Genomic DNA, 26,732 nt, shown 5'->3' on the forward strand with positions numbered 1-26,732 from the left:
AAATCATTGTGAGCATGGCATAATTTGGTTCCTTAATATGCCTTTTAATCGTTACATTTCCAGCCATTCTTTACCTTCATAGTAAAAATTATTTTCACGGTCTGATCCTGAGACACATGATGCTTTCAAGTTACTGTTTGCAAGTGGTACATCAGCTCCATTTCTGGAGTGGTGTCCCATATCACGATGTTGCGTTGTTGTAGATACATTAAGAAGCTGCTCTTTAAATACATTTTTTCTTAATTCATCCGTAATCTTCATCTGCTTTAAATTTCTTGTGCCTTTTAAAAAAGCTTTAGTGAAATAGGCCAAATGTTTACCTCCCATGCAGCTGTATTATGCTAGATCTTTAATCTGTTATCATCTGCTGCTTCAGTAGCCTGGCTTGTATTTACTCTTCATAGATTCACAATGATGATGGTGTATGGCTACGGCTGAACGATGAGACAATAAGGAAATACGTTCCAAATATGAATGGTTACACGGAAGCCTGGTGCCTTTCCTTTAACCAGCATCTTGGCAAGAGCCTTTTGGTCCCTGTTGATGTAAGTAAAATACAATTTTGAAGAATATTATAGTGCACTCAATCAATCAATCAATCAATCATTTTTTTAAGGTTGTCATCATTCATCCATCTCATCTATAAGGGTAATCATTCCCATTAACCAACTTTAGGTCCTGTAACATCAACAATAATGCTGATGTTGAAGCAATTAAGGTTTTTGAAAATATTTCCCCCCTCCTCCTAAGGAGGCAGTTAGCTAAGTTGGAACCTTAGCTAAGGTGGGCCTGTGCTATCATCGGAACCCTTTATATTTGACTAATATGTAACATAAATGCATATCCTGTACTGCTTGTTCTGTAGTTTCAAAAGCAATTTGATCAAAGTGTTATAAAGGCTTGCTGCTGCCAGAAATATTTCTTTCTCATTTGGATACCATACTGATACTATTTTTCTACAATGGGAACTTACCCCTCAAGAGATACGTCTAGGTACTTTAAGATGATTAGGGTTTTTTTAAATAATAGTTGGATATGATATAGTAATTTATTCTTAGTTGTATGGGTTTAATGTGTCATATCACTTAACTGTGGTATATTGGCATTCGCTAACCCTGATTTCAAATCTGGCTTAGGGCTGTCAAGGAAGGGTGGCAAATTGCGCTTGAAAGGGGGAAATTGTGTGAAGCTGTGCTTGGGTTATATCTACACCAGCCCATAGTAAATTAATTAATTAATTAATTAATTAACTGATGTAGTTATTAGCATCATTTCTTCCATGTGTGAAAAAGATTTGGTTAAACTGAAACTGATAAAATATGTCTTGATTCGGCCACATTATTGAGGACTTCCTGTGAGAGAACTCTGAAATATTGAATAAGAGTATTTACCAGATTGTCATTACTGACTGTAACATATTATAGATACCACTGGTTTAAGATACTGCATCTGTAAGGTTAAGAATAGGGAAAGGCAGTTTTTCCTGCTGGTAGAATTTGTTCAGTGCATCTTCATTGTTACTTTAGGAAAGGGTATGGAAATGGCATGGCACAGGTTCAAATATGTGAATGGACAAAGCTGACAGGACAAGAAATAAAAGACATAGGAAAGCCTGTCATCTTCATTGAAAGAGGGCTTTGCACGAAGAAGAATATATATGCAAAGCTACAGACAGTGGTAGCATGGAAACATCAGGTTGAATCAAATGCAAGTGCGACCGGAGTTCTACTTACACAACATCCTCTATCCACATGCTTCCAAAATCTGCTCCAGAGGATTACCCAACCTTCTGAACCTGATTTTGATGGTGCAGTGGGACGGGCTGCAGAGGAGAGCCGGATGAGGATGTTCTTTTGTGGGAGTCTATTGCACAGGCGAGACAACACTATTGGATACAACCCGATGCTTCCGTAGGGTGTGTTACATTAGTAAGCTAGTTAGTGGCTTCTAGTGGGAAAGTTGTATGATGATAGCAACCACTTGCTTCAAGGCAACCTCTTTTTAAGGTGGAAGAGTAAACTGCTCCAACTTAAGTAATAATCTATCTTCTTATAAGGTCAGGGACATTTTACCGGTTTGAAGGCATCGTCGTGATCTAACCAAGTCACGTTTGTACATAATTTTTTAAAAAATAATAATAGTTCCTTCATGTGCATTTGGCAGTTGGGATATGTTAAGCAGACTGGTGTGTATTTTTGAGATGAATGGCAAACCTCTGCATGTGTGACAGGGTAGAACTGGGAACCTTCAGATCTGTGTTCTGCTGTCCCGTGTGATGAACCAACAAGGGTTGCAGGTCTAAATGTTCCCTAGGTTATGATGTGTGCTCAGTTTCCAGCATTGCTCCAACCACTAACCCTAACCCATTGGTTACTGCTGATCTGATAGTGGCTATAGTATGAAGTCTTTGATTTTTGATTATTTATGGACCACAGTCATTCCTGGCTATGCCTGCTTAGTTGCTAAATGTAGCCTGTGTGTGCTGCCTTGGCTGTCTGTATACATGCTGAATGTTCACTTGGATTTTAGTTGTAGCCGGTTGTAGACCTGTGCCTTCTACTTCACTTTTCTTAGGATGCTGAGGCCTAGCACCCAACAGTTTTATTATTGGTTTGTGATCACTTATTCAAATATCTTTGTGAAACTTCCGATTTTGGCAGCATGGCTATGCTGGTCATCTTCTCTTCATTGCTTTGGGGGAGTAGTGGCTAGGAAGAAAACTCTAGCTTAAGTGCTCCTTTTATACCATACTTTGCAAATCTAAAATGCTAATAGCTGGGAATTTCAGTATGACTTCTTTCTTTTATTTTATCTCTCTTCTTAAAAGAATGACAGTCCAGAGAGCTTCCTTAACAGTTTCCTTCTTTAACTAGCTTCCTTGATAGGCTGTATTCCATGACTTACTTGAAAATCTCAACTAAACATTATTCCTGAAGTTGTTTTTTTTAAATAAAAAAAATTGTACAAATGTTTGACATTGGGTCTATTAAGACTTCAGTTACTAGGGAGAAGTACTGTATCAACCTGGTAAGAGTTTTGGATGTGCATGTGGTAACTCTCACAATCCTCCCTGCGACTTGCACCCATAACACTCCAATAAATGCTGGTCAGGGACATAATATGTGCCATTAAATGTGATATAGATTTTTATCCTTGAAAAGGTGGGAAGGGGAAAGAGAGCATCTAAGACTTTTATTGATTTGAGATCTTTCCTTAGCAGTCCCAATCGTCGGGCAGAAAATACTAAATTGCAAGTAAGCCATTTACCCATGTTATGTTACAAAAACAGGGCAAATATGAAATGTTGAAAAACAAGACTTCAAATGCAGTACTTAAACTATTATTTACTTAAGAGTTGTACAAGTCTGTATCATTCCTAGGTATCTTGATTTCTGTACAAAAAAAAAACTTTAGTGGCACATAGAAATGGAAGATATCTAGATCTCTTCAGAGGAAAGCTGTTCTAAAAACAAGGTTGCACTATGCAAATTCTGAGATAAAAGCAATGTGCTGTAGTTTATTGATGCTGTGTTGAAGGCAAACATTATTGTTGAAAGGTTTATCTTTTAGACTTAACAACATAAAATATTGGTGAGAAATTGAAGGCTAGGAGCACTTCTTTGCAGATTGGGTTTGTAAAGAATGTATACTGACAACTTAAAAGTGTCTGGCAAATACTAACATTGAATGAGTAGGAATGACAGTTCCATACTGGAAGTTTTCTATTGTGATTGATGCATGCACATTCTTTAAAAGTGACGGAGAAGATTATATGTTAGAAAAACATGGAATCCTAACGCTTACACAAATAAATGCATTCATTTTAAATACTCATCGCAGTCACCACTTGCTTCTGACTTCCTAATTTCATTTTCATTGCTTTTTCGCATAATTCATATATCACAACAATAATAAAAGTGTATGTTTCAAAGAGCACTATTTTGGGGCAATATTTTGATGTTGTTTTATGTGTGGAAAGTCTGCTGTATAACCTTTTGTTCCATTTTTTTGATTAAATCTCATCTAAAATTTGCACAACTTACTCCAACAAATGTTGTATTTTTAGATGTGTACAAAATTGATATATTTCATTGACCCATTTGAACAAAAAGGTCATCAGCCACCTTATTTGTGTAAGTACTGGATTTATTTACAAGATCAAAACAGCCCCACTTGTGAGTGGAAAATGCTTCTGGTGGGCAGGGGAGAGGGATTTCCCATTTTTTTATTTTCAGTTTCAACTAACTCTTTGTACCTTTTCAGTTCTGCTCTGAAGGGTCCCCTGAACTTCAAGAGCATTTTTTGGGGGGGTGGGGTGGGGTGTAAGACCTCAGTGCCTGCATGGAATATTATGCATGGCTACAAGGATCTCATCCAAAATGGATGTTCTGGACAATTCCCCCCCTTTTTTTTGCAAACTAATCTGGCCACTTTTCCTTAAAAGAACATGTATTTAGAGAGAAATGATGTATGACCTGAACATGACCCCAGTTTTAACTAAATGAAGATTGAGTAAAACTTCCAAATTCCTTATTTTATGTGTTACTCATTTTGTGTGGGTTTTTTTTTAATGTATTTTTAAAAGCTTGTTAAAGTGTTTGGTACGTTTTCCCATCTGCTTAATGTCAGTCTTCAAAAATAAATGGGGAAATGGCTGATCTAAATAACAGCCTTTCTTCCAAATATATTAGACTAGTACAAAGACCCACCGCAAGGTACCAAGATCAACATATTTATGTGTGCATCCCTTATCCGTCTTAATGTGGAAAATACATTAATTTTATTTCTTTTTTAAAATAATTTTTTTTAGAGTACTCTGTGTTTCACATATTGGTGTATTTTGTTACTATGGTTTTGGACACTTGGCATTTGGGTGCTTTCCAAAGTTTTCTGAGTACTGATAGCTACGTTTTAAACCTTTCCAGTTGCAAATAGGTGGCTGAGTGTCCACACTCAATCTTTTTCCTCGTTCCGCCTCCCCATTTCCCCTCCAGAAAAAGAAAACAAATCTTCACAAAGTGGCAGACTGTCTTTCATAAAACAAATCTGGCTTTTGATAGGACTTGTATTCTCATTCAGACAGGAGAATGGGAATTGCCTTGCACAAAACGTGTTAAGCTCTCTATAAAAGAATCTTTCTATTCAGTGAATGGCATGACACACTACATCATTTAGAACTGTCAGTGTAAGCTGTTTTGTCTCCAACAGATTGTTTCCCCCCTGGTGAACCGTGGGCTCAGCTGGCTTCATTTTAAGAGTACCTTTTTGTGAAAAGAAATGATTGTTGTTTGCAAGGATGCAGGGGGGAAAAATTAAGCAAATGTTCTATTCGTCTCTTAATTTCTTCTGCTGCTGTCTTAATGCTCCAGTTCTCTGTTGATATGTGTCTATCTTAAACTTTACATAGAATATCTTTAATGCTAGCCAAGGAGTCAGGGATTTGGACTTGTTTTCATGGACTTCCAAACCTTTCCCCCCTCAGGTGAGTTTTCTTAACTGCCAGGATCTCAGTCTCTTGTGTACAAGTATTGTGGGCATTGTGGAGTATGAGCCATCTGAACATTCAAATTGGTGGTTTTCAGGCTTTCAAGGATACTATTTCCACATTGGCATCTGCTGAGCAATTGCTTCGCACTGCTGGAGACTCTGACGTGTTCTAGTGCTCATGCTCAGCATGCGTTGGTACTTACCAATCCTGTTAGATCCCACCATTGATCTGCAGGAATTGAGGGCACCTCTCTAGAACACATGCCACACTTTCTTGTAGCTGCGCACAGCAGCAGAAAGCTGGTAGTGACCGGCAAGCTATTCTTTGGCAAGCTTGCCTACCATTACTGTTCTCCTGGAAGAATTGGTTAACAAACTTCTGAATAACACCTTTCTTCGCCAAAATGCAGAGAATATGCAGCCTTAATTCATTTAGGTCTCCATATTTAGCTGGTGATATCAATTTACATTCTGCAGAAGAAGGCTCATATGTGATGCTGTATAGCTTGGTATTGAATGTCTCCAACAGTTGCATAAATACCCTCTATCCCCCCTTCTTTCTTGCACTCTCCTGCATGAATACTTTTACTTGGCCATAGTCTTGTGTGTTAGTCCTGTGTTTGTATCATCTTTCTTAACCATGGTTGAAGAATCGCTCCAAATGTTCATGTTGCAAATGTGTGCCTTTTATTTTTATATATGTACTCATATCGTTTATTCTTCGTGTTCAGTAGTAATATAGAGAGTACTGCAAGTTCCGTTCTTGTCTTATATGGAAACTTATAGCTTAACACGTGCTCTGTTAAGTGTTTTAGGATGAGAGCGTAGTTATTTCAGGTCTAACAAAGAGGTGGGCTTAGTTGAAAAGTACAAAGGCATTATTAACAGGATTTTTTTTTTTTTTTTGGTTTTTTGTTCTAAAATTTTCAGGAGTCTAGATCTAACACAGATGACTTTTTCAAAGACCTAAACTCACACTGCCCTCAGGAAGCGGTAATGCAGGAACCAGATATGCCGTTCATTCGTGGTGGGCCTGGAGTATATAAGGTAGTGAAGACTGGCCCCTCAGGTCACAACGTCAGAAGCTGTCCCAACCTTAGAGGTATCCCCATTGGAATGTTAGTTCTGGGAAACAAAGTCAAGGCAGTGGGCGAGGTATGGATCCTTGTAGCTTCAGTTCTTATCTTCATAGATACTGGTTTATAATAGTAGCAATCGTAAGAAAAGCAGCTATCCTACGCAAGGTTTGCTTTTCCACCCTTGGTTGCTAAATGTTAACTTCCTAAAGGTTGTTTATGGTGTAAACTGATGCAAACCACTTTTGCCTTTGTCATATATTTCATCATCGGGCATTGATTGAACTTGATTTTTCTTGTACGCTTGCTTAAAATGTGGGTTTATCAAAGGACTATGTTTAATGCATATTTCAGAGTTTACCAATGAATTATTTTTGGGGATACAATAGAACTCACTTATCTTATTTCTTGGTATTCATTCAACTGTTGCATGCGGTTGATCGTGCTTTGGTGCTCTCCTATTGCAAGGGGCTTGAGGATGTAGTGTGTCATGCTATGATTTTTTCTCAAACAGCACACAGGACATGATAGCAACTTTGTGAATATTAAATACCTGGTGTCAATGCCAAGCTTTCTCTGCTTCATGTGTCAAATAAATAAATAAAAATTCAACCCTTGCATTCTATCGGGGATCTATGTGTATCCGGACGCTTGTTTGGTGATCTGTTTATTCTTTTCTTCTGAATATAATCCAGTCTTAACACACTGAAGATACTAATCATCTTAAACCTTCTGTGAATACAAATGCTTTTTATTCTTCCTTATTCTTCTGCACTTAACTTGAAGAATGTCTGTTGCCTTTCCATGACAGAAAAGAGCCTCTTTTTCACATATGGAAACATTTTGCTGCATCTCATTGGTGGATAATTTGAAATGTAAATTAAATGTGCCTCTCTCTCTATGTGTGTGTGTGTGTGTATGTACCAGGTGACTAATTCTGAAGGGACATGGGTGCAGATGGATAAGAACAGCATGGTAGAGTTCTGTGAAAGTGATGAAGGTGATGCGTGGTCCTTAGCTAGAGACAGAGGTGGAAACCAGTACCTCCGGCATGAAGATGGCAAGTCTCCTTCATTTTTACAAAAAGATAGAAACTAAGCACACAAACAATAAAAAGCAGAGATGTAAATAATCTAAAAATTTAGCATAAAAACCCCAGAAAGAACAGAGGAGTGCACTGGTACCCAAAGTTCTTCATTTAACAGAGGTATGTGGCCATATTCTTGTGCTAGTTTGAGCTGATCAGGTGAATCTTCCCAAGTTAAAGAGTCAGAACAGTGTTTAAAATATTTGAAAAGAAATCCTAAACATTGTGAACAATTTAGAAGGCAAAATGTTTTACTAAGGTAGTCGAAAGCGATGTACGTTTATCATGGAATGACTTCTAACAGTTTATTGGAGTGAAATTGGGCTTAGGACCATGGAAGCCCTTTTCATGCATTAATTGTAAGGAAGGGGGTGGCCACTCATAGACAAGGCCAAACAGGATTACACTCCTGACCCCACACAATGGGGGTGGCTTTGGCATCTAAGCAGTGGGCACAGATGTCTGAGAAGGGGAAACCTGTGTCTGTAGAGTTGGAACCCTGATCACACAGGGTTCCAGCTCCACTATCAGCAGATGCCCATAGGATTCCCTTTCGCAGATGTGCACACCCAACACACGGATATTGGATGAGGGACCCTGCTGCCCCTTTCTGCACATGGACACTCAGGGGAGGTGGCCTATAGTCTAATCTTAATTTAGAGACGACATGTTATTATTTCTCTAGTTAGTGATTAGGGACGCGGGTGGCGCTGTGGGTAAAAGCCTCAGCGCCTAGGGCTTGTCGATCGAAAGGTCGGCAGTTCGAATCCCCGCGGCGGGGTGCGCTCCCGTTGTTCGGTCCCAGCGCCTGCCAACCTAGCAGTTCGAAAGCACCCCCGGGTGCAAGTAGATAAATAGGGACCGCTTACTAGCGGGAAGGTGAACGGCGTTTCCGTGTGCGGCTCTGGCTCGCCAGAGCAGCAATGTCACGCTGGCCACGTGACCCGGAAGTGTCTCCGGACAGCGCTGGCCCCCGGCCTCTTGAGTGAGATGGGCGCACAACCCTAGAGTCTGTCAAGACTGGCCCGTACGGGCAGGGGTAACTTTACCTTTTAGTTAGTGATTTATTAATTGAAACCTTCATTCCTGTGTACATATATTTTGACCTTCATTCCCACTATAGAGACATAAATTACATTCTGAAGCATTTTTGTGTTTGTTTTGTTTCTTGCAATTACAGAACAAGCTTTTATAGATCAGAATGGTCAGACTCCCCCACCAAGTCCTTTCTCACTGCAAACTTTCAATAAGGGGACAGCATGCAGTAATGGACAAGGATTTGATTATGGCCTTGGAAATAACAAAGGTAAATTTTCTACTAATTATTTTCTTTCTATTGAGCGTGCTTTCCATTGTATTTGTAGCTCCAGTATATTTACTTAAAAAAACTGGGAGGCAATTCATCAGTGCAGGAATTCTTCATTTATATGAGACTTTAATTATACTATATGGCTCAGAGTTATAAAACCGGCACTGCTTATTTGTTGTAGGATCAGGATCGAAATAATAATAAACTGAGCCTTTGTTGAACAAGATGGGCTTGAGTTATAATAATTGTACGTTGTAGTAAAAACTGCTAGTTTTGATGAACTGTTTGGAGATCGTGAACATGCATTAAAAATGCTTGCTTCTATAAAATTAGCACCACACTCGAAGCATTCTGCTCAGAGCAAATACTTTTGAAGAAACCACAGTATTGATTGACTTTTACAGTTTAATCGGTGTCGCATTCCATGTCACAACTGTAGTTTTCCCTGTAAAAAGTAAAGCTTTTCGTTGACAGACCCTCCGTATTCCAGAAAACACTGCACAAAAACCTGAACAGGAAAACCAGTGGTGTCTGATGTACCAGCACTTGGAATCAGATTGAGTCCTTGTACTGACATGAAAGTTGTATAGTTAGGTTCTAAATCAAAATTCTATACAGTACTGTAACACTATATATTAAATTGTTTTTGATTTGCTAGTTTAGCAACTTTAAATTAAGCATTTAAGTGTAATGTGAAAAGTACCCCACTAGTGAAAAGCTGAGTGCTTACCAGTATCTATACACGTATAATTGCCATGGAAATCATTGTGGCAATTGTAGAATGTGCTTGTAGAAATGTATTGCAACCCCAAACTTTTCTATGTTAGTAGCTCTTGATATGGATATTTCTTGTGTCGTTTTAGTATTCCTACAGCAGATAAATGAGGTCAGACTAGTACATCTAGTGTAAAAGAGAGCAGTATACAACTTTAGAACATAGAATTTTAAAATTAAGAAATGTTTTAAAATAGACATGCCCATAGAAGAGCAAAAGTTTCAGCTTGGAATTTTCTTTTCTGAGAATAATGCATGGTCCAGCAAAACGTGAGCACCTATAAATTTTAATTTTATTCCAGTGGGAAAGATGTGCTTAACATTGACTGGATCATTCCCTACATTTTAAGTGTAATAGTTATCCTCAAGTGAACATTATGTTATCCAGGTGTTGCTTCAAGTTCAGTGTTGCATTCTTGAGGAGAAGTCGTGAACCATGGACTTCCTTGAACATAAGTTTCTTTCTATTAAAAAACACACACAGTTTGTGTTCATTTTTGTTGGTTGCGATATGAATAAATGTCATGTATTCATTAATCCATTTTTCCTGGAAACCCCTTTTTACGTTTTGCTGAATTAACCTATAGCGTGTTTGGATTGCAGTCTGATTATTGTTGCATGCCTTACTGTTTTGATGTCTTCTTCTTGTCTCATTCTCCTTGTGTATTTGCAGTAGTTCAATGCAAAGAGCAGTGCACCCTTTCAGCTGGCATACCCTTAGGTCTCCATGCAAGTAAATTTACCTAAAAATAATTGGAGCAGCATATTAGTTAGAGCATTTGAGCTAGTGCCTTGCAGTCATCTCTGCCGATACATCACAAGGAACACTACAGGAAAGTTTCTATGAATTTTTCCCTGGGTGAAGCACCTACAAACGCATATCATTATAATCATATCACGACGTAGCTGACAAAAAGCAACTTGCAGAGACATAACTTCAGGAGCATTAAAGTGCTTTGTCTCATTTGGTCTCATGACAGATTTGCTGCTTTCATGTTTTTCCTGAGTTTTGCTGATTTGGTTGCAACCTATTTCTAACCTGTTTTCTGTCAGCCTTGTTGCGGAAAGACCCAAAATCACTGAACTAATTCCTTACTACAGTAAGATGATGGGACCTAGGAAGTTGTATTGTTAGATCACACATGAGAATTCAGGCTTTCAGAAACGATTTTGATAGATGCTTTATGGTCTAAAGCATCTATCAAAAGCATAGGGACGCGGGTGGCGCTGTGGGTTAAACCACAGAGCCTAGGACTTGCCGGTCAGAAGGTCGGCAGTTTGAATCCCCGCCACAAGGTGAGCTCCTGTTGCTCGGTCCCAGCTCCTGCCAACCTAGCAGTTCAAAAGCACGTCAAAGTGCAAGTAGATAAATAGGTACCACTCCAGCGGGAAGGTTACTGGCGTTTCCGTGCGCTGCTCTGGTTCGCCAGAAGCAGCTTAGTCATGCTGGCCACATGACCTGGAAGCTGTACACCGGCTCCCTCGGCCAATAAAGCGAGATGAGCGCCGCAACCCCAGTGTCGGTCACGACTGGACCTAATGGTCAGGGGTCCCTTTACCTTTACCTTATGGTCTAAAGTAGCCCTCTCCAACTTGGTGCCCTCCAAGTGTTTGGTCTACAAATGTAATCATCCTCAACAATTTACCACAATGGTTCCCAATTAGGGGACCCCTGCGGACCCCTGGGACAAGCCCAGGGGATCTGCAGCACTATCCCCTGCCAGGGACTCACTTATGTTGTTAATTGCACAGCTTGGGGGTGGGTGGATGGGAGCACTTTAACAGAGCCCCCAACCAGCCACCAGCTTACACAAGCCAGCAGCAGGCCCCTGAAGGCTCTGTTAACTGCTCTACTGAGGGGAATGGCAACTGCTTACCCCTCAGTGGAGCAGTTTTATGGAGCCCCCACACCGCCACTTGCTTGTGTGAGCCGTTGGCAGGGCATACGCTCTGTAAAACTGGTTGGCTGAGGCAAGGGCAGCCATGTGCTCCTCAGCAGTTTGAAGAAGCGGAGGGAGGAACAAGCTGTATCGGTGCCTTTCCAATGCAGCTGGTTTCTCTCTCTGCTGGTATGAGGGCAGAGTGGGATGGCAGCTTCATTTGGCGGTATATCGCTGGTGAAACCACCGCTGCTCCTGGGTCCCTCTGGTACCAGCACCAGCTGGAGGGAGTCAAGTGCGGTGGTGGTTTCACTCATGATATACTGCCTAGTGAAGCCGCCATCACAGTCTGTCCCTCATACTAGTCCTGGACCATGTATCTATACATCACCCAGTCCTATTTGGTGCAAAATGCAGCCTGTGTGGGTTTTTGTTCGTTTGTTCTTTTTCTGCGGGAAGCTGTGTGGCTACATTTTGGAGTGGGAAGAAACAGATGTACGGTAGAATCCTAAAAAATTCAAAAGTTGGTTGTTCCTATTGGGTAATCAGCAAGAATAAAAACCTCACTCCAAATAAGTACTGTATTTAACTAATTAATCTCTTTAAGACAGGGGTGAAACTTGGGTACAGGAGGACTAAACAGTAAATAATAATAATAATAATAATAATAATTACTATTATCAACATTACAAAATTCCAGCTGTTTTCTACTCAGTCTTCACCAATACTTTATCAAGCCCTGACTAAGCCTTCACCTATGTCTTGAAGGTGCAAGATTCCTCAGTTAACAGAACCATATGATGGCAGGTTTTGCTAAGATGTACTATATCAGATTAAAAGTAAGAAATGGCATGTTTGAATATAAAAAGCATTCTGCATATAGAACACTTGCTAATTAGGAACACAGTTGCCTTTTTAAATTCAGTTGTAGTGGAGCAATGGAGACAAGTTTTTCCTACTGTCTGGGGATAGGCAATTTGTGGTTAATTCACAGATTTTACGGTCTTTTTTTAAGGATACCTAAAACCCTTTGCTTATTAGGGGTCACCCCACATTTTGAACCACTGGTTTACCATGTTGGCTAGGGCTAATGGGAATTGTACTCCAAAACATTTGAAGGGCACCACATTGGAAAAGCTTCTTTATAGCATTTTTCAGACACTTTGTTAAAGGTTGTAAGTTTCAATAAGCTGAAATCCTCACTGAATCTGAAGAGAGGAAAAGAGGCATTCTTCTATAGGTGGCTGAAGGGCATTTTTTCACTTCCAGATAGCAGCACAAGATTGGCTAAACGTCTGTAGTTTGTTCTGTCCTCTGCTTTCTGGTCAGAGCTCCAGTCTGCTTCCTTTGCCTTCATTCTCCTCTCCCCTTAATCTTGATCAAGCACCTGGGAAATATGGTACATTATTAATAGAAGGAAAACAAGGCAAGTAGTAGTAAGTTGTTCTTCCACAGGCAGGGAAGAAGTCAGCAGCCTTGAGGTGCTTCATGCCGAAAAACTGCTCTTCTTCCCATCCTCCCTGTTGGACAGGAGTAGTAATACGTATGGTAGGGAAAAGCAGATAGATGCGGGTGATTTAGAGCACCCATCAGCTCACTGCCCAAGGCATGAATGGGAAAGCTGTGATTTTAATTTTCCTAGGCTTCCTCCTTCTGTCTTCCTCTTCACTTTTACTTCCTGCCTTCGCCCTTTGCAGAGATGTTCTCCTAACCTGCTTCATTCTGCAATGTGCTTAGGTTTTCTGCCTGCCTGCCTGCCTTCTCTTAGTATTTCTTGTTTCCATTCATCCTTCTGTTTTCCTCCCAGTTAAAGAAAAGGCAAATATTTCCATTGTTTATTCCCCATGTCCTTACCTGGCCCATTCTTTCTGTTGCAATGGCCCTGACAGACAGGAACAAAGGCAACCAACCAGCTCTGTCAACCAGAGCACCGCAAGTCTGCAAAAAGGGTACAAAGGGAAATATTATAATATCTTTAATACGGTCAATGACCAGCAAGAAAAACAAAGGGAAATATAAGTCAGGCGTTTCCAACATCACTCAGAAAGCTTCGTCCGTGAAGCACGTGAACCCTGTGATACAGCCTGCCACCTTAGAGGCCATTCAATCTTGCCCCACAACTCCCAGTCTTAGCTGGCTAGAAGATTTAGACCATGAGGAAGAAACCAGCTTAGCATCCCAGTTGGGGGGTGGGGGGACGGGGACAGCAGGCATAATATTTAGCAAAATCTTAAAGAAGAAAGCAGAATCTTTCTGTCAAAATGATTGTATTAAACACACAGCCCATTTGCTTCATTTTATCCCACCCCCATGAGGAGAAAGGCTGCGGCTCGCACAGTAGCATGTTGGATCAAAGCATGTAGTACGTTGACCTACAAGTCACAGCACTTAATAATAATAATAATAATAATAATAATTAATAATAATAATTTTATTTATATCTTGCTCTCCTCAGCTGAAGCCGGGCTCAGAGCGGCTAACAACAGTAAAATAATACAGCATTCTAAAATCAATTCATTATAAAATCAGTTCAAATCAAATTGATGGCAACCATTGGGCTAGAGTTCTGTGAAGAATTACCAAAGGAGGGGGTCAGGCTGTACCTTGGCCAAAGGCCTGGTGGAACAGCTCTGTCTTGCAGGCCCTGTGGAAAGATGTCAAGTCCCGCATGGCCCTAGTCTCTTGTGACAGAGCATTCCACCAGATCGGAGCCACAGCCGAAAAAGCCCTGGCTCTGGTTGAGGCCAGCCTAACCCCTCTGTGGCCCGGGACCTCCAAGGTGTTTTTGTTTGAAGACCGTAAGGTCCTCCGTGGGACATACCAGGAGAGGCGGTCCCGTAGGTACGAGGGTCCTAGGCCATATAGGGCTTTAAAGGTTAAAACCAGCACCTTAAACCTGATCCTGTACTCCACCGGGAGCCAGTGCAGCTGGTATAGCAATGGGTGAATGTGATCCCGTGGCAAGGACCCCTTAAGGAGTCTCGCCATGGCATTCTGCACCCGCTGGAACACACACTCCCTAAGAGCCATGGCTATGTTCGCCAAGCTCTCTTCCAACAAAAGCATCACAGAAATTTGCACAGAGAGCCATTTGCAGAGCACTCAGTTTATTTATTAGCTATTGCAAGCTGGATTTCCATGCCTCGGCAGAGGCAGCTTTTGGCAGGCGAGTTGCAAAATGTGTTACCACCGTCATGAATGGCCCCTACTCTAGGCAGATACAGCTCTGGTGTGTCCTGTAAGTGTCTGGATCATGCTGTGCTTGAGAATGGACCATTGGGCGCTCACTGCAAGTGGGCTTTCTTTAGCAGACAAGCAAGCGTGTTACAACCACACCCCATAGGCAACCCACTCACCATAAGCTTTGCTAGTCATATGAATCACATTTTCACAACCAACTTCTCCATCATCCTCTAAAAGGTTCCCTCTTCCTCTGTAGGTAGGCAGGTGGAGAGATAATGTCTCCGATTCGTGGAAAACAAGTCTGAAAGAGCTTAGTAATGAATGAAAACTAAAGGGGAAGGGGGAAGCCTATGCAAATCAAAGACACAAGTTCCCTGCCTTGGGAAAATAGGGCATGCTTTATTCTGTTAGTGGCTGGCTCACTTTGCTGCCAGGAAAGACCATTTACAATAAGTGCCCAAAGTTCCATTCTACTCCACTGTTATTCTATTGTTCTTCCAGGTTGCTGTGGTTACCCACTTTGTTGTATTGTACTAAGGACCAAGGGGTGCTGTCTTTGCCAAGCTCAGATGCCCTACTACCAATGAAGTCAGAACTGGCCCTGTCTTCTGTCAAGAGGGATGTTATTTATTTACAGCATTTGTGTCTCATCTCTCCTTTAAAAAAAGCAGCTTGACACAGCAATTAACAATAGGTTAATCATAAAATTACTACAAACACAAAATAAAAAAGACAGGTGGTCATTAAAACAGTTTAATATTGCCCAGCATGGAACAAATTAAGTGCAAATCAAAAAGAAACACAGGAGTAGAACCATTTATATTCCCAAGCCTCTGCCAAACCAGAAAGTTTAAGTCACCCAGTGAAAGAGATTCATTTCTGGGAAAGCAAAGACTGCCCTATGGCTACTTCCAAGAACTGAAATGAATGTTAAATTTAAAAAGTCTTTTTCAAATACAGGAGTACCTCGGGTTACAAACATCTCAGGTTACAAACACTTCAGGTTACAGACTCCACTAACCCAGAATTAGTATCTCAGGTTAAGAACTTTGCCCCAGGATGAGAACAGAAATCACACGGCGGCGGCAGGACGCCCCATTAGCTAAAGTGGTACCTCAGGTTAAGAACGGACCTCTGGAACGAATTAAGTTCATAACCAGAGGTACCACTGTATTCAGACTCAATGATTATGCCTAGATCTTTCTACAAAAAAATTAGTTTTTGTTGACATTAGTAAAACAAAGCAGATTTTTTAAAAATCCCATTTAGTTAAGGACCAATGTATTATGTATTTAAAGACACTGCAATTTACTTTCACGGTGCTGTGCACTTAAACATTGGTGCATGTAATAACAAATGGCATGTTTAAGTACAATTTCATGAGAAATAAGGCATGAACATCATTTGAAAACTAATACTGCTTTAAAAAATCCTAGTTGAACTTACTGTCTAGCTGTGGTGCTTTATTACAAAATATACATAATGATCACATGCAGTCCTTGCCCTTAAAGCTTGTTTCCTTGAAGGCAGGCTGCCTGTGAGTCAAGAGTTTTAGCAATTTTTTTAAAAAAAATTTGCTGGTACCTTATTCCCAATTATAAACTCTCTTGTTCCCAGTCCAGCCATCTGAGAGTTTATGTCATCATTAATTTTGCTTTAATTTTCAAAACAAGCAGATCAGAACACTGGAGGAAAATGTTTTCTGAATCACTTGTGCAACTATTCCTACCCCTTGCAAAAATATTGGGTTGAACACTCCATGGTTCTGCCACACATGGCTTGGTAATTTCTGTGTCTTGTTCCAGAGTAATACCTAGCTACAAGATCACAGACAAGTGCAGGCTTTATCAGTACTGAACTTTCAAAGAGACTTCATTCAGCACTTTTTGGAAAATAACAGGTTGTAGTTTTGACTGTTTTGCCTACTACAGGTGACCAACTGAGTGCCATACTGAATTCCATTCAGTCACGGCCTAGTCTCCCAGCTCCTTCCATCTTTGATCAAGCTGCAAAACCTCCCTCTTCCCTAGTCCACAGCCCATTTGTGTTTGGACAATCCCTTTCCTTCCAGCAACCTCAGCCACAGCTTCAGAGTAAGTCTGTCAGCCTTTCCTGCCTCATCAGCCCATTTCTGAAGCTTTACCATTGCTTGCATAACAATCTTAGTTGCTTTCCAGCTATTGATCATCCATCAATGCACCTTCTGAGTCTCCCGACCCCTGTTTTATTTTGGCTTTCCATGACTTTGAAGCAAACATCAGCCTTCCCATAGTAATTAGAGACTACTGCATATTTTCTGTAGTGTTGAAAAATATATTTATACATATTTTTTTAACCCAATCCTTTGGGATTTTAATTAAATTACAGGGTTTCAAATACTCTTGCAGTAACACTTTAAAATATCTCTTGGTACTCCTTGAGCACACAAGCCTTATGCAGTTAAATCCATTCATTTCTATATCAGGGCCTTGTCATAAATTTTAGTATTAATGGTAAAGCTTATGATGATCACTGAAGGTCCCACCCTTCATAAATGACGTGCTGAGAAGTTTCACCACTAACAATTCTGGAAGATAAGACCATTATTTTTTTCCATTAAGTTGAAGATGGTTGTAGTATCACATAGTAGTAGTAATATAGTTCTGGTGTCACAGCTCATTTAGCTAACATCAAGTTGTTTCAGTAGACATATCTTAGAATTGTAGAGTTGGAAGGGACCCCAAGGGTCATCTAGTCCAGCCCCATGCAATGCAGGAATCTCAGCTAAAACATCCATGACAGATGGCCATCCAACTTCTGCTTAAAAACTTCCAAGGAAGGAGAGTCCACAACCTCCCGAGACTGTTCTACTGCCGAACAGATCTTACTGTCAGAAAGTTCTTCCTGATGTTTAGTTGGGATCTCTTGTAACGTGAAGCCATTGGTTCGAATCAAATCTTGTGGGTTCATATAATGCCCCAGCTGCTGTTTCCAGTTAATTTTTCTTTGTAGCTAAAGAAGAACAATAATCTGCTGCTTTAGTTTAGGCTTTAGTTTATGCTTGTTTTCAAAGAACTATTTGTCTGCTCTTGAAAAGTGGTTGTGCCAGTTGATATCTTATTCCCATCAATTGGGCGCACCAGAAGAAACCGACTTGTGAATCAGAGTAAGAAACACCTTAGAACCGAAGGCCTCTCTTCAGCTTGCCCTTTGATCTAGACCTTGGGTATTATAAGATTACTTTTAAAATGCCAACATAGATTTGTGAGCATTCTTCCTCTCTTCATGCACCTGCATCTATAGTTGATCTTGAGGTATCTGAAGGTATCATAGATGCCAAGCTTACAGAGGCCAAGAATCTGTAGAAATTGGTACCATTGAATTATCTGCTTTGTAGAGTGATCCAGATGCAGCCTCCTTTTCCGTTGTTCTCTGGTTATCAAGACCTTCCAACACACAGTGGGCCTAGACCCTTTTCAGAATGGCCCTGTATTCATTCATTCACTATTTAAGAACTTTGGAGAGCCCATCCAGCACAACAGCATGGAGAAGAACTTCAGGACTCGGAATCATTTTCAGAAAGTGACTATGAGAGGGAGAGAAGCCACAAAGAGGGTTGATTCCTCCTTGACTTCATCCAAATGCGTGAGGTGGTGGTGGTGGTGAGGTATCTAGCACTCAGGTTCTTCTGATTTTTCTGTAGAAGGGGAAGGAAGCCTCCACTAGGAGGCATTACTTCATATGATGTAGAGAAAATGGCTAGCACATTCTGGAGTCCATCTTATGACTACCAAGGCCTATGCTTGGTAGTTATATTTGGAGGTAAGATGAGTAGCAAGGCAAGGAAGCTGTTTTATCACAAGCACCTCACCTGCTTCATTCCACACTACTCTTTTCATATGGGAGATTCTAGCATCCATTGTGCAATCACCCAAGTGAGATAATTTCCTCTCATAAATACGTTCTTCTCTATCACATTGGCATACAAGATCCTGCAGTTTATCTATATGAGGCAAGACTATCAGTATTGCACTTGCCATTGGGATTTATTCATGGCGCTAAGACCCTCTACCCAAGGTTCTCTTGCTCTTAAATATTACTGTTGCCTTGTTACTCCTTGTTACTCCCGTTCTTTACATAGTTGCTTCCATCTCTTTCATCTTTCTCACATAGCAGAGTTCTATGGCTCTTTTTGAGGATGAGCTTAAAAATTTGTAGAATATGGACGGCTTCAAAAGAAGATTAGGCAGATTCCTGGAAGATAAAGCTGCTAGCCATTATGTCTATGTTCTGCCTCCACTGTTGAAGACTGTATGCTTCTGAATGTCATTTGCAAGGAATCACAAGTGGGGAGAGTGCTGTTGTGCTTACGTCCACCTTTCTAGCTTCCCAAAAACATATGGCTGGCCACTGAGAGAGCAGGATAATGCCTCGGATACTTTTATCTTGTCGATCCCCAGATTTCTGTCTTATTTAGAAACCTGAAGAAAATGTAAATGGTGTTTTGTAATTGGAATAATAGTTCATCTTCTACTAGATCTTTGGCTTTTTGACTTGAGGATAGTATTTTTGGGTGTGAAACAAGACACTTCCTTATAGTCTTCATAAAATGTCTACTGTAATAGTGATGACTGGTCTAATAGCTTTCCAAAGGATCTCAGTCACGTCGAACTCAAGGGGCTCATTTGAGACTGAAGTGCAGAGTACTATGTTCAGTTCTGGCAAAAAGTCAAAATTCCTGGGACACTTTGGGACACCTTTGCATGAGCTTCCAAAAAACGAGAGCCTATTATCAGCACATATGTAACGTAGGATCTTTCCTTTAGTTCCCCTGCTGTGGTCTTGAATAAACGTCTTCCTCTGAAACCTGTATTTGTGTTGGGAGGAAATGCAAATTCCCAATAAGGGTTCCTCCCCCCCTTCAAAGTAAGTAACAACTTCAGAAGAAGAATATTCCTCAGGACAGCAGTAGTGGAGGAAAGAGAGTCTCCCTTCCATGCTTGCTTTGATCCTCTTCATTATCACCCCACCCAGCAGATGGAATTTGATCAGCACCTGAGAAACAAAGGCAGATTTAACATCTCATCTTAAGCTGAGTTTGGCCCTCAGTTGATGAGGGTAGAGCATTCAATAAAACAACCTGCTTATGTGATAACATAGAGCACAATACCATTTTTACATTTTGTGACGTTAATGTTTCTTGGCCAAATTAAAGTGCAGTCCTTTGCATGTTTACTGGGAAGTAAAATAACACTGTTCTCACTCAGGCTTACTCTCTGCTCCTAATTTATTTATTCCCTACAACATGTGTACTGTTAACCCCTGCAAATGTGTGCTATATGAGAAATCTTAACAGATTTACAACTGATTTTTTAAAAAAATTATCATGACTCTGATCCAGAGAGCTTTATCGCATGCACACACGGGCCAACAGCCAACATATGAGTCCAAGGAAGCATTAAACCTGTTCACAGCAATCCCCTATGCAGCATGGCAAACTGGTTTTGAAACAGTGTTTGATATGGGGGTTTGGTATGGGGATAACAACCATAAAACTAGGATAGCACTATCAACAGACAAAAAATGGGGCGGGGGGGGGGACACACAGGTGCTAGAAATGTACTTAATTGTAATAATGAATTTGGAAATTTTCTTCCTCAAGCAAAATGTAATTACATGAATAGGATAAAGGATATAAATGCAAAATGTAAGAAAATGCTCTTATAAGCGCATATTAGACAGATAAGAATAATCAGGTTTCCTTTTTGTAAAATGTGCCATGAAAATTAAAGTGTAATGACATGTATGTTGTCATTAACCAAATTAAAAATAGGTCCTAAAAATTAATTAACCAAATTAAATATAGGTCCTAAAAAAGAAACAACACCCAGAAATAGACTTCCATGTTAGTGAAAAAAAGCCTGGTTCATAAGATTCAAAATATAACCGTACACTTCTTTTTTGAGCAGAGGCCATCCCATCCTAAGAATAGCATTATATTAGCAAAAGCCAAAATCTTGAGGCTGGACAGGAACATTCTTTATGAAATACCCAAAGTTCCCCAAGTTCCAAAAAGTATCAAAAATAGAATAAACATGTCGAAACTATACTCAAGTACATTTCTAGCACCTGGAATTCTTTTGGTTCCATTCATAGGCTTGGGTCCCTATAGCAGACTTTTTAGATCTTCTGTTTATAGTAAAGCTGAAGTTTAAAAAGTTCATTTTTCCTGAATGCAATATTTTCCCTTCTGAGCAGACATTTTGCCCCCAAAATAGCATGCCTTAAGGGGGGTGGCGCTGGCCCTTCTTAGAGCACAAAAGGTTCTAGGTAAAGCAGGCCTCCTTTAGAAAAGAAGAACCCCATAAGCTAGAATGAGAATAGTGTGTTGAAAATAAATGATTTTTAATAAGGCAAAACGAAAAGATTTCATCATTTATTACTCAAGTGTTTGGTTAACCTGAAAGCTGTTGTTGTAGAAAAAATCGGGGTTGACTTTTACTGCCCAACTCTCCATTAAGGGATCCATCCAGTGTCCCCTAAGTCTATTATCGGTCAAAGAAAATGGGGTGGAGGCAGGATTCAGTGAAAGAAAGGGAGATTTTTATTTCCTATTGCAACAGTGTCCCCTGCCCCTTTGCAAGGAGGTGAGGACCAAGTATAAAGTGTGCAAGAACCAACACCATTTTTTCCCCTGTACCACTATAGATTGGTGTGAATTTATCTATTGCACAAGCTATTGGCCTTGCCTGCGTGTCACATTAAACCATAGTTTAAAGCAAACTGTGGTTCAATGTGAATTAGCAGCATTCTAGTGCATGCTTTTCAAATGTTCTCACACCATTCCTCCCCTACTGCTGTTACGCTGCAGACAAAACAAGCCAGAGTCTGATTTTGTCCTGTTATCTAAACCTGAGCTTGTGGCTTGTTTCTTTTCAAGCAAATCGTGTGTGTTCTTGGATTACCGCTCATTGTTTGGCGGGAAACAAACCATGATAGTGGGTTCAGACAACATGCAGCAAGATGCCAGGGTTCACATTAATCCATACCTTGTTTTAGACCGCATTTTTATGTGACATGTTAACTGGGCCATTGTCAGCAAAATACTTTGTCTTTTAGTTCAGTTAGTGTTATGCTATATGACTGAAATAGCAAAAGGACTTTGGAAAAAAGAACTCCCCTCCCCCCATTGAAGAATAACAAATAATTCATGTTCTCAGGGTGGTTATTTCTTTCTGTGAAAGTTCAATTTTGTATGCAAATGCCAAGCCAGATAATGAAAAAATATGTTCACCTAAGCTTATGAAATAATACTCAGATATGTCAAACAACATGTTTGGTTTCAATGCACCCCTGCTCAATAACAACAGCAAAAGCAATCAATGAGCAGAACAAAGCAAAGCCATTCATTAGCTGCTGTTTCATTCTTATTATTATTTAATCAACCATTTGCTTCCCATGAGAATTTGGGCTGAGGTTTTCCCTAATGTTGTCTTGAAAAATAACATTAATTTATTATTTTGGAGGAGAGTAACATCTAGAACATTTATTTTTAATCCTTAAGCGTAAGCTAAAAATGAATTTGATTATGCTGCAGGAAAGTTGTGTCTCATCAGAACTGCTTGCTTTGCTTGTTTTATCTTTGCTATTTTCCCATTGAATCTATGCTGCTTCTGTGCCACTGTTTTCCACTATAGAAACTCCATCCTGCTGCCTTGCTTCTCGTGAGCGCATTTACAAAAGTAATGATGTAGCTGGCCCTGCTTCTGCTCTTTCATCTCTCTCTCACAAGCTAAAGGGTGGGTATGCATGCCATTGTAGACAGGTTATTCATAATTTGTTGGAAATCCATAAGTAAATGTTTTCCTGCTGAGCACCCCATTTCATTCACTCGAAAAAGGTTTGCTTTTCTTAAGTGCAATAATTTAATGACTAACTATAAATGTGTGGTATGCACGACTCAACATTCATAAACGTGAGCTTCGGAAATCACTCCAGTAGCATTGGGAAATACGTGGAAATGATTATTTGCCTCCTTGTGGAAAAGGAAGCAATGCAATATATTTATTTTAGTTTACAGTGAATAAAATGATTTAGTGTCTTGTTTATATCTAAGCAAAAATAGAATAGCATTTTTTACATACTTGGAACACAGTGTGCTTTTATTTGGGGGGGTACAATTGAGAAGCATTATATGGGCTCATTTATTTACTAATTTATTTTTTAAATAATATTTATTTCCCACGGGTGTCCCAATGTAGCTTACAGAAGATTTTCAGGCTAAAAGCACACTCAGATTTAATACAGAAACAGAAATTGCACCATGTCCATATGAAATCAGAATCATTTAAGCAGCATTCCCAACCCTTCTCCCTGTCCTTTCCTGATGTTAAGCCAGGCAGGAACTCCCTCCAAGTTCCTCAGAGGCAAGTGAGTAGGACTGAGCAGCTAGATTTTACTTTAGTTCATGGTGGAATTGGTCTTGCCTTTATAGCATTAGCTGTGCTGAACATGACTTGCAGAATATGCCTCTAAACGGTTCTTTAAATTGTAGTTGATATTTTCGATGTATATTTTAGCCAGTTGTAGGTTGTCAGATGAGCAAAGTTTAAGAACCTCAATGCTAGATAGTGCAATTCTGTTAAATCTAGTCACTAATTTTTTTGATAAAAGTTTTGTCAGTTAAAATAAAAAAGGAATGACATTAGCCTTTTCCTTGTGTCTTCTTGAGGTAGTGATGTTACGTATAGAGTGTTGTTTTGAATATGTACACTCAAGTAAAAAATTTAGCTACAAGTTGAACACGGTTAAACCTCTAGTCTCAATCTTGAAAGGATATTATATTAGTTGAATCTAAGGCACATCCTCAAGTGGAAGGGCGCCTTTCAATGATGGAAAGGGGTTGGATCTACTGAGGACTTCTCTGAAAAGTGGAGATTTTTTTTGGCCAATTCCTCCTTTCCCCTTCAGTGGGGTGTTGTGGCAGATTTTTTTTTTTTTTGGGGGGGGGGGGGAGCACGAACTGAGACCTAAGTGTGCCCTGTTCCATAAGTGAAGTTCCACATGGAGCTCTGGATCCAACCTTATGTGCAGAAACCTTTCCCGATACACAAATAACTTTGCCATATTGGGCCTTTGCATGCAAAAGTGTGCTACCTACACACACACACACACACACACACACACACCCAACTTCGGTAGTTCAGCTGTAGATGCAGCACACCTTGTTTTGACTGGATCACTCAAACATTTCTTGAGGCAGTAGTCCTAGTTGCAATCACCTTCCTGTAGGAGGCAGTTAGTTCTACTACTTTTTAGCAGGGAGACCCTCATATAGGCTTGAATCCAAGGGTCATTTCTGCTCCTGTTCCTAATTCTGCTAATTCCCCAGCCTCACTGCATCCTCCCACCCTGTCGAATTCCATGCCATTCTAGAAGATCTGTTGACCCTCAGAAGCAGTTTGGTGTATATCAAGGAGAAGTCAAGATAGTCGCATTGTGCAAACTGAGTTCTCATGCTTCTCTGAATCCAACCAATAAAGTATTGAACTCCCTGTTTTCTCTCTTCTATCTGTCTATATCTATCATCTATCTATCATCTATCTATCATCTATCTATCTATCTATCTATCTATCTATCTATCTATCTATCATCTATCTATCTATCTATCTATCTATCTATCTATCTATCTATCTATCTAGTATTCTCTACTCCTATCCTGCGTTGTGATCTGTTGTATTATAAATGAGCACTTTCCCTTTAATGTCATTATAAAATGTGCCATACAGGTGACAGAGTGAATTTCACTGCAGCTGCTAGACCAGTTTCTTCAGCAGGGAAATCCGATATGGCTTCGAAGTACAGAGCAGACAGCAGGTCACCTAAACCCGATAGCCGTATGAGCCACCAAGCTACAGACCAGAAGAAGCCCAGGAATATAGAGAGCTTATCTGCGAGCGAATCGTTGATGCTAAAATCTGACACTGCAAAACTGAGGTCAGATTCCCACAGCAGATCATTATCTCCAAACCACAACACCTTGCAAACCTTAAAATCTGACGGAAGGACAACATCTGGTCTGAGGGCAGAATCTCCAGGGCCAGGAACCCGATCATCTTCTCCAAAGACGATCTCAGCAGGGAAATCCTGCACATCTGGTGTTGGATCTCGCCGTTCCTCATCTCCTCACGAGAAGACCCTGTCTCAGAAACCTTCAGCCCCAGTGAAAACAAAGCTTGATCCGCCTCGGGAGAGATCTAAGTCCGATTCATATACACTTGACCCAGATACCCTTCGCAAAAAGAAAGCACCCCTAACAGAACCACTGAGGGGAAGGTCCACTTCTCCCAAACCAAAAATTGTTTCGAAAGATGGGAAACCTGGGGCTGAAACCGAAAACCGAGCCCCTTCCCCTCACGTTGTGCAAGAAAACCTTCACAGTGAAGTTGTTGAAGTCTGTACTTCAAGTACCTTAAAGACCAATAGCATCACAGACAGTACTTGTGAAGATAACTCTGAATTCAAGAGCGTGGACGATTGCTCGAACAAAGTTCATTTCAGCATAGGAAAAGCACCGCTGAAAGATGAGCAAGACACGAGGGCATCTCCCAAAGTGAGCCGCAAATGTGCAAATAGGCATACAAGACCCAAAAAGGAAAAGTCCGTATGCCTTTTCAAAGGCGATGGCTCCAGACCCGTAGAGCCCGCCAAACAAGCAATGTCTCCATCTGTGGCTGAATGTGCCCGGGCTGTCTTTGCTTCTTTCCTGTGGCATGAAGGAATAGTCCACGATGCAATGGCCTGCTCGTCTTTTTTGAAATTCAACCCAGAACTTTCGAAAGAGCATGCACCCATTAGAAGCAATCTTGGCCAACAGCCTGCAGAGGAGAAAGAAACCAAGCTGAAGAACAGACATTCCCTGGAAATATCTTCTGCTCTGAATATGTTTAACATAGCTCCCCATGGGCCTGACATATCGAAAATGGGCAGCATAAACAAAAATAAGGTCCTCTCTATGCTTAAAGAGCCTCCTCTTCATGAACGATGCGAGGATGGAAAAAGTGAAGCTACCTCTTTTGAAACTACCAGTCACCATACTATGAAGTCCAAGTCTCCTCTTCCATTAACCCTCCAACATCTGGTAGCCTTCTGGGAAGACATTTCGCTGGCAACAATCAAGGCAGCTTCTCAGAACATGATTTTCCCAAGCCCCGGGTCCTGTGCCGTGTTGAAGAAGAAAGAAAGCGACAAAGATAGCAAGAAGTCCAAAAAGGAAAAGAAGAAGAAAGAAAAAGCGGAGGCCAGACCGAGGGGAAATCTCTTTGGTGAAATGGCTCAGCTTGCAGTGGGAGGACCAGAGAAAGATACCATCTGTGAACTGTGTGGGGAATCCCACCCATATCCAGTGACGTACCACATGAGACAAGCTCACCCAGGTAAGATGCTCGTTTCACAAAAGTGATTTTTTGCATCAGGTAAAGAGAATGGGAACCAAGCCAGAGTTGTTTGCGGGCTAAACTATAGGCATGATGGCAGCAGTCGTGTTTCGTTTCATCATATGTTCGCCCTGTTCATGTAAAAACCAAAGAACGTGGTGCCCGAATGTGTGTGGGGACCAGAATTGGGTAGGCCACTTTTGCCTGATAAGAGGGACAACACACTTTTTGATCACCACATTGTGATCTTGCAGTAGATACCTCAGACTTAAACTTTACCACTCATCAGCTGATGGATGGTGATTTCAGCCCTGCTTTCCGTAGGAGCCACGTCTCTGTGTGCCCCACACCTGATATTGCATATTATGGGACAGGTGGGCGTGGTTTGGGGTAAACAGCCTTACAGGTCAAATCGAGACCTGTGCTGGCCTAAATTTGGCTCACAGGCCAAAGGTTTGCAACCCCTGCTTTGAAGACTCTGCTCTCTGTGACTATGTGGCCAGGCAAACCAAATAATGGATT

The 26,732-nt window shown here is 40.6% G+C and overlaps 1 protein-coding gene across 19 annotated transcripts in view; it reads left to right on the top strand.

Annotated features, from left to right (window-relative positions):
- The window catches only part of MYCBP2 (MYC binding protein 2), a 140,974-nt gene that overhangs the window by 83,182 nt on the left and 31,060 nt on the right, over positions 1–26,732 (top strand). For 8 of the 19 annotated variants that reach the window (XM_077927743.1, XM_077927733.1, XM_077927735.1 and 5 more), the window contains 8 exons: positions 405–545; positions 5,408–5,482; positions 6,418–6,642; positions 7,491–7,623; positions 8,831–8,956; positions 16,728–16,889; positions 22,473–22,574; positions 24,564–26,210. In XM_077927743.1, coding sequence (XP_077783869.1) covers positions 405–545; positions 5,408–5,482; positions 6,418–6,642; positions 7,491–7,623; positions 8,831–8,956; positions 16,728–16,889; positions 22,473–22,574; positions 24,564–26,210 — 2,611 coding nt within the window. The remainder of the gene's footprint in view (positions 1–404; positions 546–5,407; positions 5,483–6,417; positions 6,643–7,490; positions 7,624–8,830; positions 8,957–16,727; positions 16,890–22,472; positions 22,575–24,563; positions 26,211–26,732) is intronic. The other 11 variants (XM_077927739.1, XM_077927740.1, XM_077927745.1 and 8 more) reach the window with 6 other exon arrangements.

Source organism: Podarcis muralis, chromosome 4, assembly GCF_964188315.1.
Source record: "Podarcis muralis chromosome 4, rPodMur119.hap1.1, whole genome shotgun sequence".
Taxonomy (NCBI): domain Eukaryota; kingdom Metazoa; phylum Chordata; class Lepidosauria; order Squamata; family Lacertidae; genus Podarcis; species Podarcis muralis.